This window comes from Apodemus sylvaticus, chromosome 5 (assembly GCF_947179515.1).
Source record: "Apodemus sylvaticus chromosome 5, mApoSyl1.1, whole genome shotgun sequence".
NCBI classification, from domain to species: domain Eukaryota; kingdom Metazoa; phylum Chordata; class Mammalia; order Rodentia; family Muridae; genus Apodemus; species Apodemus sylvaticus.
In genome coordinates, this window is record NC_067476.1 from 113432445 (window position 1) to 113449081 (window position 16637).

Consider the following 16637-nt stretch of genomic DNA (forward strand, 5'->3'; position numbering starts at 1 on the left):
AATGAATACATAATGCACAAAAAATGATATGCTTTTAGTGGGGCTGGAGAGATGATGGCTCCATGGGTAAAAGCCAGGCTGCTCTTCCAGACAGCCTGAGTTTGATTCCTAGAATCCAAATGGTAGCTCAAACTGTTTAGAAGTCTCGTTCCAGGGGATTCAATGCTGTTTTCTGGTTTCCATGGGCATTACATATATGTAATATGTACATATATGTGGTACACATACACACACACACTTTCACATCAAGCCTTTGGAACATCACCAATCATTAAAGGCTTGGGGCAGGAGCATGGTGTACATCCCTATAATCCTAGCCCTTGGGAGGCTGAGTCCAAAGCACCCTGAATTTGAGGGCTCTGTTACCAGCTCACTGCAGAAGTCCTGGGATCACAGGTGCATGGTAACATTCCTAGCTTTATATGTGGTGTCGGGGATTGAACCTGGGTCAGCATGCTCCCATGGATAGTGCTTTTACCTGCTGAACCACCTTCCCAGCCTTCACGGTGTAGTCCATGGGCTTTCAGCCTTGCTGCCATTGGTGATCTGCCGATGTTCTCTGACAGTATCAAGATTCTGCCTTAACTTGCCTTGTGTAGTCTGGCAGGAAAGTACTAAGAACCCCACACGGGGATCTAAAGTATAACTGAGTAACCACTGATAGGCTAACTCTACTGTCAACTACGTCCCTCCTACCATCTCTTAAAGTGGTCATCTGCATTTCGTCCTCTTTTACAAAGACTAGGCTATAAATGGCCTTACCAACAATGCATGCAGTCCTTTCATTTTCTTTATTCACTGACTACAAGTGCCTACTGTCTCAAAAAACAAAGGAGACTATACATGCTGGTGCACACCTTTAATTCTAGCACTTGGGAAACAGATTTCTGAGTTCAAGGCCAGATTGGTCTATAAAGTGAGCACCAGGCCGGGCGGTGGTGGCGCACACCTGTAATCCTAGCACTCTGGGAGGCAGAGGCAGGTGGATTTCTGAGTTCGAGGCCAGCCTGGTCTACAAAGTGAGTTCCAGGACAGCCAGGGCTACACAGAGAAACACTGTCTTGAAAAAACCAAGTCAAAAAAAAAAAAAAGTGAGCACCAAGTCAGCTAGTGAAATATTGCCTGACACACACACACACACACACACAGTAACAAACAAGAGGCTAAAGACGTGGCCTAACTTAGGGGCATCAGCTGGCTGCTCTTCCAGAGCACTCAGCCCCTCCTGGTGGCTTACAACCCTCTGTAACTCCAGTGCCAGAGGATCTCATGCCCTCTTCTGGACTCTGCAGGCTTGCACATGGTGCACACAAATCCGCACAGGCAAAAACTCCACACACATAAAATAATTCAAAAATGTGTCTCGTCCTCAGCACAGTATGCTGCCCACCACATGCACAGCCTACAGGAACCAGAGCAAATGACCCTAGAAGAGTCACACATCTTCCGTCCCACACCCACTTCTGAGCATATGTTCCTCATATCCTGCAGTGGGTAGAATCACCCACACCATCTAGAACTTTTCCTTGTCTAGGATTCAGGGCTGAGTTCATGTGATGTGCCGTCAGAACTGTTACATCCAGCCCAACTGGGCCTTCCTTCTCTGTCTCATAAGCAGCCGACCAGTCTTTCTTCCAGAGAGCTTCCTTTCAGAGGGACCTATGTCTCCTGGTCTCTATCTTTGGCATTTCTCATTAACTCTTCTCCCCAGGGTTCTTAGCTTACTCAAAACTCCTGGGTCTGTAAATAAGATGGTAAGATTTCCTTTACCAACTGGAGGAGATATGGCCTGAGAGACTCCACAATATGCACTTTTCTCTGCACATAAGAAGGAACTCATCTAGGGAGTGGGGCTTGCAGGGCACAAATGCAATAAATGTGTTAAAAGGTTTCTTGTAGAAACATGAACAGGACTTCTGGCACCTCTAAGACAAACCCTGAGGCCTAGATTTTATCTGCTTATCTGAGACCCCAGGTGAGGCCTTCTACACACAAGAAGCTCAGCAGTATTCACAGGCCTTTAATCCACAACTTTCTGGTCATATTCCATCCCTTCCCCAAGATGGCAGGGGAGGGTGAAGACGCATGTAGACCACATGATAGACTCAAGTCAGGCTGAAGCCTGGGCAGGGAGGTCCTGGCCCCAGGAGATGAGGGAGTTGCTGGCCTGGGCAAGCTCAGTGATGGACACCCGGCCCCGCTGTCGGATGAAATTGGCCACGGCAGCCAGTTCCTCTGGGGTTATGTAGATAAACTTGCCCCGGTCGTCAATCACACCTGTGGGGACATGCACGAAGTAGGGACTGAGTCTTCCTGGGCTTTCCCTCCTAACCTAAAAATGCCCATCTATTCCTTTATAGCTGATCTAGAGCCTTTCAATCCTCCTGTCAGCCATCCTGGGTTCATCAAAGCCCATGTGGGTAAGTCACACAAATCCTTTCTTCCCATTTCTCACTCAAAGCTAGGTAGAGGCTTCTATGTCTTCCTTGTGACCAAGTCCAATCCCTCAGTGTCCCTCACCGCATATCCCTCCCACCGTGGAGAGGCCAGGCTGCCTTTGGAACAAGTCTGCAGGCCTCTGTGCTCACTCGGCCCCATAGGCCAGGGCCTGTTTGTAGGCTTGGCTCTCATTCTCACCTGTTAGAGTCCCCTCCGTCAGCAGGTCCTGGATGCGGTTTATGGCGTCCTGTGAGGAAACCAAGTCTCAGAGTTCATTTTGTGGTTCCCATGCCCACAGATCCATCATCCCTCCTCTCCCTAGCATGCTGTTCCTGCCGTAACTGTGCTTCTCCTAGGAGGGAGTCTTGACTGAAGGGGCTCTGATCACTGGATCTGCCAAACTCCAATGGAAGCTCTCTTCCAGCCGGAAAAGGAATAGTGGAGATAGCTCACTGCAAAGCAACCTTTTGCAAGAAGTAACTGGATTTGGGCTGTGCTGGTCACAGGACAAGCTGAAGTCTGGCACCTGACTTCCCCTTTTCTTTCCTGTTCTTTTCATCTCTGTAGAAATGCAGGATTCATGGAGTGCAAAGAAATCCCTACACTCCATTCAGTCTTGGTTGGGGATAGTCTGAAAGGGCATCAGGACTTACCTCTTCAGGCCTGCCCCTACTCCCTACTGGCCACAGACCCTTGGCTGTATTCCACATTTTGAGGCTTACCTGAGTCCTTAGGCCCATCTGGAAAGCCAAATCTTCCAAAAGCACAACCTTGGACTGCTACAGATAAAAGAGAAGAGAGAGAGAGGCTGAGACCACTGGCCAGCTCTATGCCCGTGAGACGCCCTATCTTAAAAAAAAAAGGTGGTCGGGGAGTGGGGGGGCTAGAAAAGGGGAAATCATTTGAAATGTAAATAAATTATATCGAATAAAAAAGAAAAAAAAAGTGGATGGCACCTAAGAAACAACACGCAAAGCTGTCTTCTGGCTTCTACACACACACACACACACACACACACACACACACACACACACAAGCACACCATTTCTTTAAACTAACATTTCCTAGTTGATTGTGTGTGTGTGTACATGTGCAACTACATACATGTAGAGAGGTCAGAGGACAGCTTTCAGAAGTTGGTTCTTTCTAATCACCATGTGAATCCCAGGGATTAAACTCAGACCTTAAGGTTTGACTGCTGAGCTATCTTGACAGCCCAAAAGTTGGTCTTTTGTTTTTAAGTTTTTAAAAATAGAAAATGGTGGCACACGCCTTTAATCCCAGCACTTGAGAGGCAGAGGCAGTAAGCCAGGTGTGGTGGCGCATGCCTTTAATCCCAGCACTTGGGAGGCAGAGGCAGGTGGATTTCTGAGTTCGAGGCCAGCCTGGTCTACAGAGTGAGTTCCAGGACAGCCAGGGCTACACAGAGAAACCCTGTCTTGAAAAAACAAAAAACAAAAGAAAAAAATAAAAAATGGTGACCTAAGTTGGGTGTTGTGTTGCATACCTGTAACCTCAGTGTTTGACAGATAGAGGCAGGAAGGAAGGTCAGGAGTTCAAGGCCATACATTCACACACATTTAAAGGGAAAAAATTGCAGGAAATGTCAACAAGAGCCAGTTCCCACCCCTAAGCTAAAAGTCTATCTGGTGAAACAGAAACACAGACCAGATGACAACAGGCCTGGGGTCTTCCACAGGCCCACAGAGAGACTGGTTTCTCCCAGTGTTTGCTTCCCACCCTTCCTTCCTCCCTCTCAGTCCTGAGAGGTGCACACCTCTTTTCACTCGGTCTCTTCACACTGTCTGATGCATATCCCTCTCTCACCTGGAATGGCCAAATAGCTATCACTAGGGCTGGCAAGATGGCTGCCACTCAAGTGCTTGTGTGCTTCCGAGGACCTGGGTCCAATCCCCAGAACCCACATAAAGAAGCTGGGCGTGGCTGGAAGTGGCAGTGCCCGCACTCAGGAGGTGGAGGCAGGTGGATGGCTGAGATCTCAAGACTAGCTTGGTCTACAGAGTGAGACCCTATGTCAAAAACAAGCCAGCCAGCCAGCCAGCCAGCCAGCCAGCCAGCAGCCGGGTGTGGCAGCAGTACACACTTGGAACTGCACTGCAGGAAAGGCAGAGACAAGTAGTTTCTTGGCACTCACTGGCCAGCAAGGGCAGCCTGCTGTGAGCGCCAGACCAGAGAAACAAAGTGCATCACTTTCCTCCTTGCAAGATAAAACAGGTGGACAGTACCTGAAGAATAAACAATACCTGAAGTCCCCCAAACGTGTGTATCTCCGTGCACACACACCAGCACACAGGAGCACCCAACACATACAGACAGTGAACAGTGCTCTCTCTATGCGGTCCTGGGCCGTGACTCGCATGCTGCTCCTGCGCCCTCAGTAGAAGCGTGAGCTCCTAGCAGCTCAGTCACAGAGGAGTCACAGCTGGGTCCACGCATGCAACTGCCCCCACCTTTGCCACATATAGCATACGATTTGAGAGAAGGCGGTCCTTTGCATTTCTGTGACTCTTCCACAGCAAATGAGCTGGGGGAGTAATGACATGGTGACACCTCCTCAGCTACAGATGGCATGTGACTTGTTGGAATGCCAACCTGTGTGTGCAAGCAAGGGTGGGGGTGGGAGGGCTGGGAAGGATACAATCAAGAGGCAGTTGGGCCAGGGAGTGGGCAAGCGCAAAGGATCTGGCCAGTGGCTTCTGCCTATGAAACAAAGCAGGCACTAGGCTCTCAGGAGTCCCTCTCAGAGAGGGACCAGAGTCACCTCCTGTGCTGCCTGGTTCCTGAGGATCTAGCCTGAGGTACTGCTGGAGTCAAAGTGTGTTTGCACAGGCATTCCTAGCCATGGTAGAAAGTAGAACAGACATCCTTATTGCTCACATGACGTGAGTTGTGTACAGAACCCTTCCTCCAGTTCTGAAATTCTGTCTAAAGGGTCAGGTGCCTTGGGGTGAGCATGGTAGAGAGAGTAAATTTCAGAGGTCCTCTTCCTTCCGTCAAGATGGTAGCTCCAAGAGTTTGGAGAACACCAAGAATAGACTCTCCAGGGAACCACCAAAGGCAAGAGCTCCTGGGAACTTTCTTCTGGCCCCGGCAGAAATGAGGGCAACACTGAAGCTGACCCCTAAATCTACCTGGGAGGGAGGCCTCACGAAGGAAGTATTTTAAACCCATGCTGCTTCCCGCTGTACAGGTAGGGACAGTGAGTTCTCAGCAACAAGACAGTGTGAAAAATTATGCTCAGGACAGCGTGTCAGGTGGAGTGTGGGCTTCATCAAAGGGGAATGCTCACAGCCTAAGGGAAAAGGACCCTCCAGAAGGTGCTATGGCTTCCCCTTAGGAATTCTGGGCCCCAGACATGAGCCCAGCCCCTCACTGCTGCTGAGCGATATCTAAGCCCTGCTCTCTTTTAGGAGAGGTGGGGGAGGATTATGCAAGCCCCAGCTTCTTGGCAGCCCCTGATACCACCCCCAGGATCGCCCCCGCTCCCTCTGCACTCCTTCCCTCAGCTGCCTCTGCACCTCTGAGCTGCACTTGAAAACCTCTCCCCTTCTCGCATCCTTTGTGGGAGACAAGTTGCTTAGCAGCAAAGCGGATCAGGATGTGCTTATGCAACCCAGAGCAGCATCAGGGCAGCCCGTGGAGTGGCTGCGGATCGAGGGACACTGCTGACTGCTCAGGGTTGCAATGGAAACACCATCCTACTTCTTCTCAAAGGCCCAAGCTCCCAGTCAGGTCCACAGAGCACGGGACATTTGTTCCAATTCAGTGGAACTTCAGCGTGACAGAGCTGACAGAAAACACATGTGAATTAACTTCAAAACACGATGACTCACTGAGCGTGGGGTCTGAAGAGCAGAGGGACCGTCAATCAAGTATTAGGAAGCCATTGGAGGCTTGAGCCTCCCACGCAAACCTCTGTCCTTCTCCACCTTCTAGGTCTGAAGAAAAGGGGCCAAGAACCAGCAGCCAGCCCTTCTGGACCCCATGCCCATGCTGATCCCAGACTGAAGGAGACAGACACCCTGCTTGGTCCTGAGAACATATACAAAATATACATAGACACGTGTATACTCACATGGCAGGAAGAGACAGCAGAACTCTGTGAGCCTCTTACCTTAATGTAATTGATGAATTCTGTCAGGAAGCTGTGGGACTGAAGGGCAGAGAAAGCAGTGAGCACCACCCCTGGCTGGAGGCCCGCTCTCCTGCATGCTGCCTGCATGCTGCCTGCCTGCAGCCTGTCTTGTGTTCTTACCCCCATCACCTGCTTTCACAAGAGGTAAGGGCCTACACCTACTGGCACCCAACTCGCTTCTCAGTACAGAGGCCCAGGTGTCTAAGGTAGTGTGGGTGGCCTGGAACCTAACACACACTCCCCTCGTGGGATAGCTCTCCCAGGAGTGATGGGCCCACCTGCTCCTCAGTCATGGTTTCGCTAACACCTTCTTCTTCTACCACGAAGGCCTCCTTCAGTTTCAGATACTCCTCGTGCTCCCGCCGGGCCTGCTCCTCCCGAGCCTTTCTCTCTTCCTCCTCCTGTGGACACAGAGAAAGAGGCAGGTATTTGGGGCAGCTGCCCACTCACATCTGTTGTCATGTCTGCAGAACACAAGCTCATACACTCCAGGGACAGTGCTTCTTTAAGACTTTCACCCTTTGGTCTCACGCTAAACAACAGGCGAGGCCCTCCTCACCGGCCCTATCATCACCCAGGCCACACTGCCACATTGCCCAGACCCTTCCCCTGTCCTCAGGAGATTAACTTAGGAAAAAATCTTTTTTTTTTTGGTTTATTTTGGATTTGGTTTTTTTGAGACAGGGTTTCTCTGTGTAGCCTTAGCTGTCCTGGAACTCACTCTGTAGACCAGGCTGGCCTCAAACTCAGAAATCCGCCTGCCTCTGCCTCTGCCTCCCAAGTGCTGGGATTACAGGCGTGTGCCACCACTTAGGAAAAAAATCTTGAAAACCTTGCCACATCTTCTTCCTGGTCATGTCTAGTCTGGGCAAGCAGCAGATTCTACACCCTACCAACTGGCACGTAGTGAGTCCGCTGTTTCCATGCACACAGCCAGCCCACTGTAGTCTGCCTTCTGAATCACCGGAGTAGAGAGTCTCACTGAAGACCTCTTCTGAGTGCCTTGCTTGATGCGGGCAGGTCCACCTCCGGGTGGCGGCCCAGATCAACAGGGCCGGGCGGGAGATTGTCCTGCCCCTCGCTCTGCCAGTCTCTCTGCTCACCTCCATGGAGGCCAAGAGTGGGCACCAGATCTCGAGCTGTGGTTGCCAGTGTTTGTGTGCCCCTTGGTAAGGGTGTTAGCATCCAAACTCTGGTCCTCCGACAGAGCGGTATGCCCTTACCCACGGACCACCTCTCCACTTCCTAACTGTGGTGGAACAGTGACTTATTTCCACACAAGTATGAGGAGTCAAGGAAAAACAGTAAAAGCCTACAGTAACAGTTCAACAGTGGAGCACTTTCCTGGAACGCACAGGCTCTGTGTTCAATACTCAGTCCTGGGGATAAAGAAAACCAAAAAAGAAAACAACAACAACAACAAAAAGCAAACCCTAGCATAACTCCAGATAAACAGTCATCCCAGGACTCCAAATGCAGGATAAACAAAGTACAAGTTCAAGGCCAGCCTGCACTACAGAGAATTTTCAGCCTATTTTTACATAGTAAGACCCTGTCTCAAAAAAAAAATTTTCAAAATAAAAATCAGAACAGGGTATGGTGGTCCTATAGTCCCTGCACTTGGGAGGTGGAGGCGGAGGCGGAGGCGGAGGCGGAGGCAGGAGGATCTTGTGTTGGAGACCAGCCTTATCTATAAAGCAAGTTCCATGACAGCCAAGGCTTCACAAAGAAACCCCACTGGGAGAGATGGCTCAGTGGTTAAGAGCACTGACTGCTCTTCCTAAGGTCCTAAGTTCAAATCCCAGCAACCACATGGTGGCTCACAACCATCTGTAATGAGATCTGGCGCCCTCTTCTGGTGTGTCTGAAGACAGCTACAGTATACTCACATATAACAATAGGGAGCAGGGCCGACCAGAGCAAGAAGTGCTGAGTTAAAATTCCCAGCAACCACATGATGACTCACAAACATCAGTACAGCTACAGTGTATTCACATACGTTACATACACACACACACACACACACACACACACACTTAAAAAAGAAACCCCATCTAAAACAAAACAAAAAACAATAAACAAACAAACAAATCCCAGGGTTGGAGGAGCTGGCTCAGCGGTTAAGAGCACTGGCTGCTCTTGCTGAGGACCCAGTTTGGTTGTCAGAACCCCCATGATGGCCCCTACTTTTTTTTAATCTAAAAGACAAATAAAATAAAAATAAAAACTAGCCAATCCAAATCAAATTACATTTTACAACTAGTTTTCCAATATCCTTCAAAGCTAGTAAGATGATAAACAAGGGAAACCTGGCAATCAAACCCCACAGAGGCCTACCTAAGACATGACAAGTAGCCAAAACAAACTATGTGAGATATGACCCTGCAAAACAAAAATAGCTGGGCTGGAGAGATGGTTAGAAGCACTGACTACTCTTCCTGAGGACCTGGGTTCAATTCCAACCCACATGGGGGCTCACAAGAGTCTTTTTAACTAAGGATGAAGGGGATCTGATGCCCTCTTCTGGCCTCTAAGCATATTTGCAGGTAAAGCACCCATTACATAAAATAAAATTAAATAATAATAAAAAATACTAGGGCCGATGGGGATGCATGAAGTTCAGTTGGTAGGACTTTTGTCCATGAAGTTCTGGGTTCAATTCCTGTCTTAACCAGGCATGGTGGTGCACGCCTCTACTCTCAGGACTTGGGAAGTAGAATCAGGAGGAAAGGACATCACTGGCTACACAGCAAGTTCAAGGCCAACCTGCTGCCTCAAAAAACAGGAAGGAAGGAAAGAAAGAAGGAAGGAAGAAAGGAAGGAAAGAATGAATCTGAATAAAGTATGCCACTTAATTTAAGTATGTGCTATGATTCTTGTGAGAAATGTACCAATATCTGAAAAACCTAAAACAGGGAGAAAGCCAGAACACTGAAGGTATATTAGACATGACGGCTCTCAAAGGTGAAGCACTTCCTTTGTCCAGGCCTCCCACTGCCATTCCTACAGTGCCCATGGCCAGGCCTCCTCTAGATGCACAGAGTTCTGGAACAAGCCATCCAGAAGCCCTGTGTTTTATGCACCTACATGTTTGCACTTTCCCCTTTCTTAGAAATCGGGTTCTAGAATAATCTGGCAAATAAGAATTCATTAACCATCTTTCAATGGTGGTTCCAGTTCTTCAGCATGGTCCTATGCTAGGCCCCAATGGATGCACTCTCTCCTAAGACTGCTGACAATTGGGGCTGGAGAGATGGCTCAGCAGTTAAGAGCACTGACTGCTCCTTCCGAAGGTCCTGAGTTCAAGTCCCAGCAACCACACGGTGGCTCACAACCATCTGTAACGAGGTCTGAAAACAGTTAGTGTACTTACACGTAATAAATAAATCTTAAAAAAAGAGAGAGAGAGAGACTGCTGACAATCTCAGGGTCCTCAGGATCTAGAACTGCTGTACTTCTCTATCTACTTTGCTCTGCGTTGCTTTGTCTGCTCCAGATACTCTGACCATGTCAAATGTCTAGGTACCTGTAGCTCATGCTCCCAAGAATCCCCAGCTCTGGGCTGGAAGGAGCTCAGCACTTAAGAGCACTGGTTGCTCTTCTGGAGGACCTGGGTTCCAATCCAGAACCCACATGGTGGCTCACAGCTATTTGACGTCTTCTGGCCTCTATAGGCACCAGGCACATTCATAGTGCATAGTACATGCAGGCAAAATACCCGTACACATAAGAGGTTTTGTTTTGTTTGGTTTTTTGGAGATAGGATCTCTTTACATAGCCCTGGCTGTCCTGGAACTCAGATGCTGGCCTGTCTCTGACCCCCAAAGTGCTGGGATTAAAGCCTGTACCACCATACCTGGCTCTTTTTTTTACCCCCATACACATAAAATAGAGGGAAAAAGACAAGAGAGAAACCCTCAGTTCAAAGCCATGCTGCTTCTGCAGGTGATGTTTGAGGCAGGTCCTTGTGCTGGGTCCATGGCCCATCCTTTGTTTTGAAGACAAGAGTTAGCTAGTTAGTCCAGGCCATCCTCCTGCCTCAGCTTCTCAAGTAATTATAGGTAGGAGTCACCACCACACCTAGTACCATGGCCTATCTTGTAGGATGGAAGCATTTGGGAGCAAGGCTAGGTAATTATGGGCCAGACAACAGGGGCCAGGGTCAATCTTACCTTCTGTTCTTCCTTCAGACGAAGCCGTTCCTCTTCCTTCTTCCATTCTGCCTCACGTTGGGATTCTAGGCGTTTCCGTTCTTCACGTTCAGCCTCCTCTGCCTAGAGAGAGGTTTCTATAGCGCATTCCATCTTCCTCTAGCTTGTCTGCCCACCCCTATAGGGGCTAAAGGAAGCCACTGCCTGGCCCAGAAATGGGCTAGGACTGCAGGACACAAAGCCAGGGAGACAGCAAACACCAGCCCAGCATAAAAGGAACCCCAAGGGCAGCCTGCCATGGGACTAGAGGTCAGTTCCTTTCCTACCCGCTGGAGCTATACCCCAGCCTCTTGCTTGCCTCGCGCTGAGCCTTTCGAGCCTGTTTTTCCTCTAGCTTCCGTAGTTTCTTGGCTCCAATTTTCCCTGTTGGGTGAACTTCTGCTGGCTTCTCAATGCCTTCTTCCTCCTGGGCTGGGGATGGTCAGACAAAGACAATCTAAGTCCTAGACAGAGAAGACTCACCCAGCCCCTTGCCACCTTCTTCAAGGGGTAGGTGGGTGGGCAAGGGGTGGTTTCTACCTACCTCTGCTTTCCAGAAGCATCTACCAAAAATGTGCATACACATGCCAGTCTGAGAACATGGGGGGGGGGGGGTCAGAAGGCCAAGGGGACCAATGAGATTTTAGATACTGAAGATGTCAACACCTGAATATTTGAGGCTCACAGGCGTCTGTATTTGCAGAAGTCCCTAGTTTCTGTCTCTGTGCCAAACCTCCAGGGAAATTTATTCCTGCCATAAATCCAATACCCTGTTATGTTCTAGTCAGGACTGATGAGCATCTTGGACTCCTTCAACTTTACCTACGACCTCCTACAGGAGCTTAATCTTTGAAGGATTCTTCCTTTATCTTAACAGGACAGAAAAAAAAAAAATAACCCTAACCTCAGGACTACTCCAGGGCCAGCTGAAAGTAATTGATATGCTGATATCTGAGCCTCAGAGTATATGACCCAAATCTGAGACAGCAAGGACAGACAGATGGAGGGACGGACGGTGAAGAGAAGGCCTCTTAGTTGTTGCTGGGTGCTGCTTGTGAAACAGCCGTGTAAGCCTGACTGGACTGACACTTCATTCGCTCTTGCCTCTGTTTTCTGAGTGCAGGAATTACAAGCACGCACACGCATCCACTGAAGGTCTCTTTTTAAGCCAAAGGGGCTCATAATTCAAGGGCTCAAAGCAAAAGCCTAATTTCCCCCAAATTCTCTTCTTCATACTGAAGCCAGATTTCAAGTACTAGAGAAGACACATTCTTTCCCACAATCATAAGGACTTTGCAAGACTCCCTGTATCTGCTGTGTGGAGGTAAATGCCAACAGAAATGTCTCGATTTCTAAGCACTCATTCTAGGGTTACAGCTAATTGCACTGAACCAAGATGAAGGAAGCCCAATAGAATAGGGATCGGAAGTTGGGCAGTGGTGGCACACGCCTTTAATCCCAGCGCTTGGGAGGCAGAGGCAGGCAGATTTCTGAGTTCCAGGCCAGCCTGGTCTAAAGAGTGAGTTCCAGGACAGTCAGGGCTACACAGAGAAACCCTGTCTGAAAAAACCACAAAAAAAAAAAAAAAAAAAAAAAACCAAAAAAAAAAAAAAAACAACAACAACAACAACAAAGAATAGGGATTGGGCTAAGAAATGCTGACTTCAAGAACCAACGCCCAGGCCCAAGACTCCAGCCCCGCCACTAAATGTCCTTCCTGCACATGGAGTCATGCTCTTGTGTGTATCTAGCCTGTGGGACTTCTTAAGGCCTTTAATCCAGCCCCCTGGTCCAGGCTGGGCCCTCTCACCTGGAATAACATTTTGAGCCTCGTTCTCATCTCCTTCTTCCCAGGCCACTCGCTGGGCTCGACGCTGGGCCTGTAGACGGCTGCCCAAGTCCCTCCGACGCCGGGGCCTGCTTCCAGTTCTCTGTTCTTCAGGCTCCTGGGGCAAAGAGCGGCCTACCTGGCCTGCTCCTGCCCTCTCTTCCTCATTGTGCAGTGGTTCTCTGTCAGCTTTGGGGAGGGAGGAACCATAACACTGTCATGTAGCCCATCCTCAAGACAGTGGAGGAGGAGCAGCATCTTGGGCGTCTCATCTGCCCCCTGCTTAACCTCCTTCAGACTATTGCTGCCCACAGCACGAAGTCCCAACTTAGGTCTGTCAGGGCCTTTTTCTATGCATGCTCATTTCTCCTTTCCTGCCTCCTTCAATACCTCCATCTTCTTGAACTCAACCCACTTCCGGGCGACCCGTGATGGCACTCTCACCCTGAGGTTCACAGATCTCACTCGATGCCCACTGCACGATGACATTTCCTTCTTGCTATGCTGTGATTTTATAGGGTACTCCAACCAGAGACTACATGCCACAGTCGGGGCTGAATCCTCCCTCCCTGGAAGATGGGCTGGCAATCAGCTTTACCTCAGCGTCTGGCTCTCCTGCCCCTGGGGCACAGAGGTGCTCTGAAGTAGCCTATGGGGTCAGGCATCAGAGAGATATATAGAAACTCCTACGCATAGATGAAGTGTTAGTAAGGGACTGTCAGGCCATCTGTGTGTGCCAGGCCAATGACCTGGCCTTCTAATCCTGGTGAAGGCAAAGCAGCATGGGTGCCCTCTTTGGCGGGAGATGCCTTCAGTTTCCTGAGGCTGCCTAGCCCTCCTACTCCTGGTAAGCAGAACACACTGGGCAGGATTAGAAAACCGGCAGCCTCTCCTATTGGTGCAGAGTAGAAACAGGCTTGGTTCCTAGGTTGCATCCCCAGCACTGGGCTCAGCGCTGATTCCAGAAGTGTCCCGAGGCGCGTGCGCAAAGCTGTCTAGGGCCAGCGCACTAGCTCCTCGTAAGCACAGGAAAGCACGTCAGTGCGTGCGCACGGAGTCGCGATGCGACGGCCTACCAAAGCCCAGGAACTCTGAAAAACGGATTCCTCCAGCCCTGGGACGGCGGCACCTCCTACCTGCTGCCGCCCGACCCCGGCTGCGAGTCAGGAAGAGGATCAGGCCGATGAGCAAAACCGCCGCTACCAGATACACCCAGGGCCCCACCATGACGACAGACAGCCTGGCAGCGCAGCCAGCGCGCCTGCGGGACCCGGATCGCCAGGCCCCGCCCACTACCGTCCGCCCTGCCCGGACGCTCGCTGAGCTCCGCCCCCGCCCTGGGCTTGCCCTGGGCCTCAGTCAACTCCTGAGTCCCTGATGCATTTGTCTGTTAGTACAGTGCTCTGGAAGTGGAGACCCACAGACTAGCATTTCAAGATCGTCTCTGCCTGTAAGGCAACATGGAGGCCAGTTTGCAGTTAAGAACGCTGGTTGCTCTTCCAGTGGGCCAGGGTTCAGTTCGCGGCACCAAATAGTAGCTTACAACCTTCGGTGACTTCAATTCCAGGGGACCCAAAACCCTCTTCAGATCTCCTCGTGCGCCAGGAACACATGTTGTACACAGATATGCCTACCCGTGAAACAATCATACCAGTAAAATAAGTGTTTAAGAGGAAAAGAAAGAAAAAAGAAGAAAATAGTGGGGTGGGTAAGTAGGGGATTAAACTGGGGTTCTAATTAGTAGTAGAACACTCATGGCCAAGACCCATAGTTTGATTTGGAGCACTGAAAAATGCAAAGTGTGTACAAGTATCTTACTTACTAATACTGCAACTTAGGCATCTGTTGCATTACTTTCTGCAAATTTTTAATAGTTTGTAATTTGTTTCTCAATATTGAGAAGCCTAAGACCTGCTAGGTGTCAGGCAAGCGCTGTCACAGTAAGCTTTTTCTCCAGTGCATACCCTCTTTCCATATATTTGGAGATTTAGAGCCCTGTTTGCTTGCAGGCTAAGGCTTTGCTGGAATTTTATCTCAGCCCAGGCCCGCACTTTAGTTATTGTTTGCTTTTGTTCTGAGACAGGGTCTCTGGAAACCTAGGCTGGCCTCAAACTTGGTGTATAGCAGGCGATGACTTTGAACTGATCCTTTACTTCTGCCTCCTAAGTGCTTGGATTACCTGGGAGTCGGTGTGCACCCTGGTGTCCAGATGCTCCTCCTTCTGTTGTGGATGGGTTGTTTTGTTTCTTTTCTTTGAGGTCGCATCCTGTAGCTCTGCTTGGCCTAGAACTTAGTATTTAGACAAGACTGGCCACAAACTTAGAGGGCTCCACCTGCCTCTGCCTTGGTTATAATTAGAGGCATGTGGCACCACAGATCTAGTTGGCCCCTGCATTCTTTATTTAGTATTTTTGCATCGATATTCATAAGGGAAATTGGCCTAAAGTTCTCTTTCTTTGTTGGATCTTTGTGTGGTTTTGGTATCAGTGTAATTGTGGCTTTGTAGAACGAGTTGGATAGTGTTCCTTCTGTTTCTATTTTGTGGAATAGTTTGAAGAGTATTGGTGTTAGGTCTTCTTTGAAGGTCTGATACAATTCTGCACTAAAGCCATCTGGTCCTGTACTTTTTTTGGTTGGGAGACTTTCTATGACCCCTTTTATTTCTTTAGGGGTTATGGCCCCTGCATTCTTAACAAATGTTATTTTATATGGGAGTGTAGTATGTAATATATATATATATATAGACTTGGTACTAGAGGCAATCAGAAGAGGAACCAACCTGGGACCTCCACAAGAGCAGTAAGTACTCTTAACCACAGAACCATCTCTCCACCCAACATTAAAATTAAATTAAAAACTAAAGCAAAAATGGCGGGATGGATATAATAAAAATAGATGTTAATTATTAAAAGTTTGTGCATATTAAAGGTTCATAATAATTTCCTATTTTTTGTTTGTTTTGTAAGTTTGAAAAACAAAGTTGGGCAGTGATGGTACCTGCCTTTAGAAATTAATCTCTGAGTTCAAAACCAGCCTGGTCTACAGAGAGAGTTCCAGGATTTGTCAGGACTACACCTGTCTTGAAACACCAAAAAAGAAAAACAAAAACCCAAGTATTTTTGGCACATATTTTTATATTTCTGTCTATAACCACTGAACAAATACTTAAGATTTTCTAAATACTGATTTAAAGTAATAAATCAATGATCTCTTCATTACTAATACAAAGTTACCATTTGCAGATCAAACAATGTTGGGATTCTGGGTGGAGGTATCAGTTTGAGAACCCCACCTGATCCCAGCTTCCTTGGGTGTGTGTTTGTCTTTTATTCCATCCTTCACCGCCCTAACCTGGGTTCTAGGAACCAAGCAGCTCAGGATGTAGTATCTGGGAATCATCGGCTTAATTGACCTTATTGCATGGTATCTATCTGTCAGTGCTTATATCCAAGCCCATGACAAGTTCCTAAGAGACACTGGAGCTGAGGTGTTTAACATCCAAGAAGCATCTTTGCTTTAGAAACCTCTGCTTCTCCATTTTCCTGAGGATTCCCTTTAACTTCATGGAAGACAAGTGCCGTGTAGGAAGGGCCATGCTACTCAGCCCAGTCAACTCTAATGACCCACAAGTCCTCAAAACATAACGCCGTCGAGGGCCAGTGAAGGGGAAACTATGACCTATCGTCAAAGACACAGTGTACGGCAAAGCTCCTGGATTGTGTGACACACAATATTAAGGTCACTGAGCCAAGATTTGTGGAGAATATAGCTCTGGATACTCTGTGAGGACAGTTGTAGATTTAAGAAAAATTCATTAGTGGACCTGGTGTGTGGCTCAGTGGTACGGTGCTTGCCCAGGTTCCAGATGTCCCTAAGTTGCATCTATCTAACAATAGCTAAGGCTATAAGAGGTTAATAGCATTAAGCTAAACACCCAGGCTTGATTAGGATTCCATTGTTTGGTGTGTGATTCTGGGGTCCAAACCCAAGACTTGGTCCTGCTATGCAAATGTTCTACCACCAC

General features: G+C 48.6%; 1 protein-coding gene across 2 annotated transcripts; it reads right to left on the reverse strand.

Annotated features, from left to right (window-relative positions):
• Positions 1-2000: 2000 nt before the first annotated feature.
• Ddrgk1 (DDRGK domain containing 1) lies at positions 2001-13910 on the reverse strand. 2 transcript variants are annotated; one of them, XM_052183637.1, is made up of 9 exons: positions 13750-13910; positions 12596-12802; positions 11105-11217; positions 10768-10869; positions 6874-6996; positions 6575-6613; positions 3162-3218; positions 2638-2686; positions 2001-2277 (listed from the first exon to the last, which is right to left on the reverse strand). In XM_052183637.1, exons 1-9 carry the CDS (start codon positions 13838-13840, stop codon positions 2111-2113), a joined length of 948 nt encoding a protein of 315 aa, XP_052039597.1. In that variant the 5' UTR covers positions 13841-13910; the 3' UTR covers positions 2001-2110. The 2 variants fall into 2 exon arrangements, with proteins under 2 accessions (XP_052039597.1, XP_052039596.1); XM_052183636.1 differs by lacking the exons at positions 2001-2277; positions 2638-2686; positions 3162-3218 and adding an exon at positions 6305-6492 and having other exon boundaries at positions 13750-13905.
• Positions 13911-16637: the final 2727 nt, after the last annotated feature.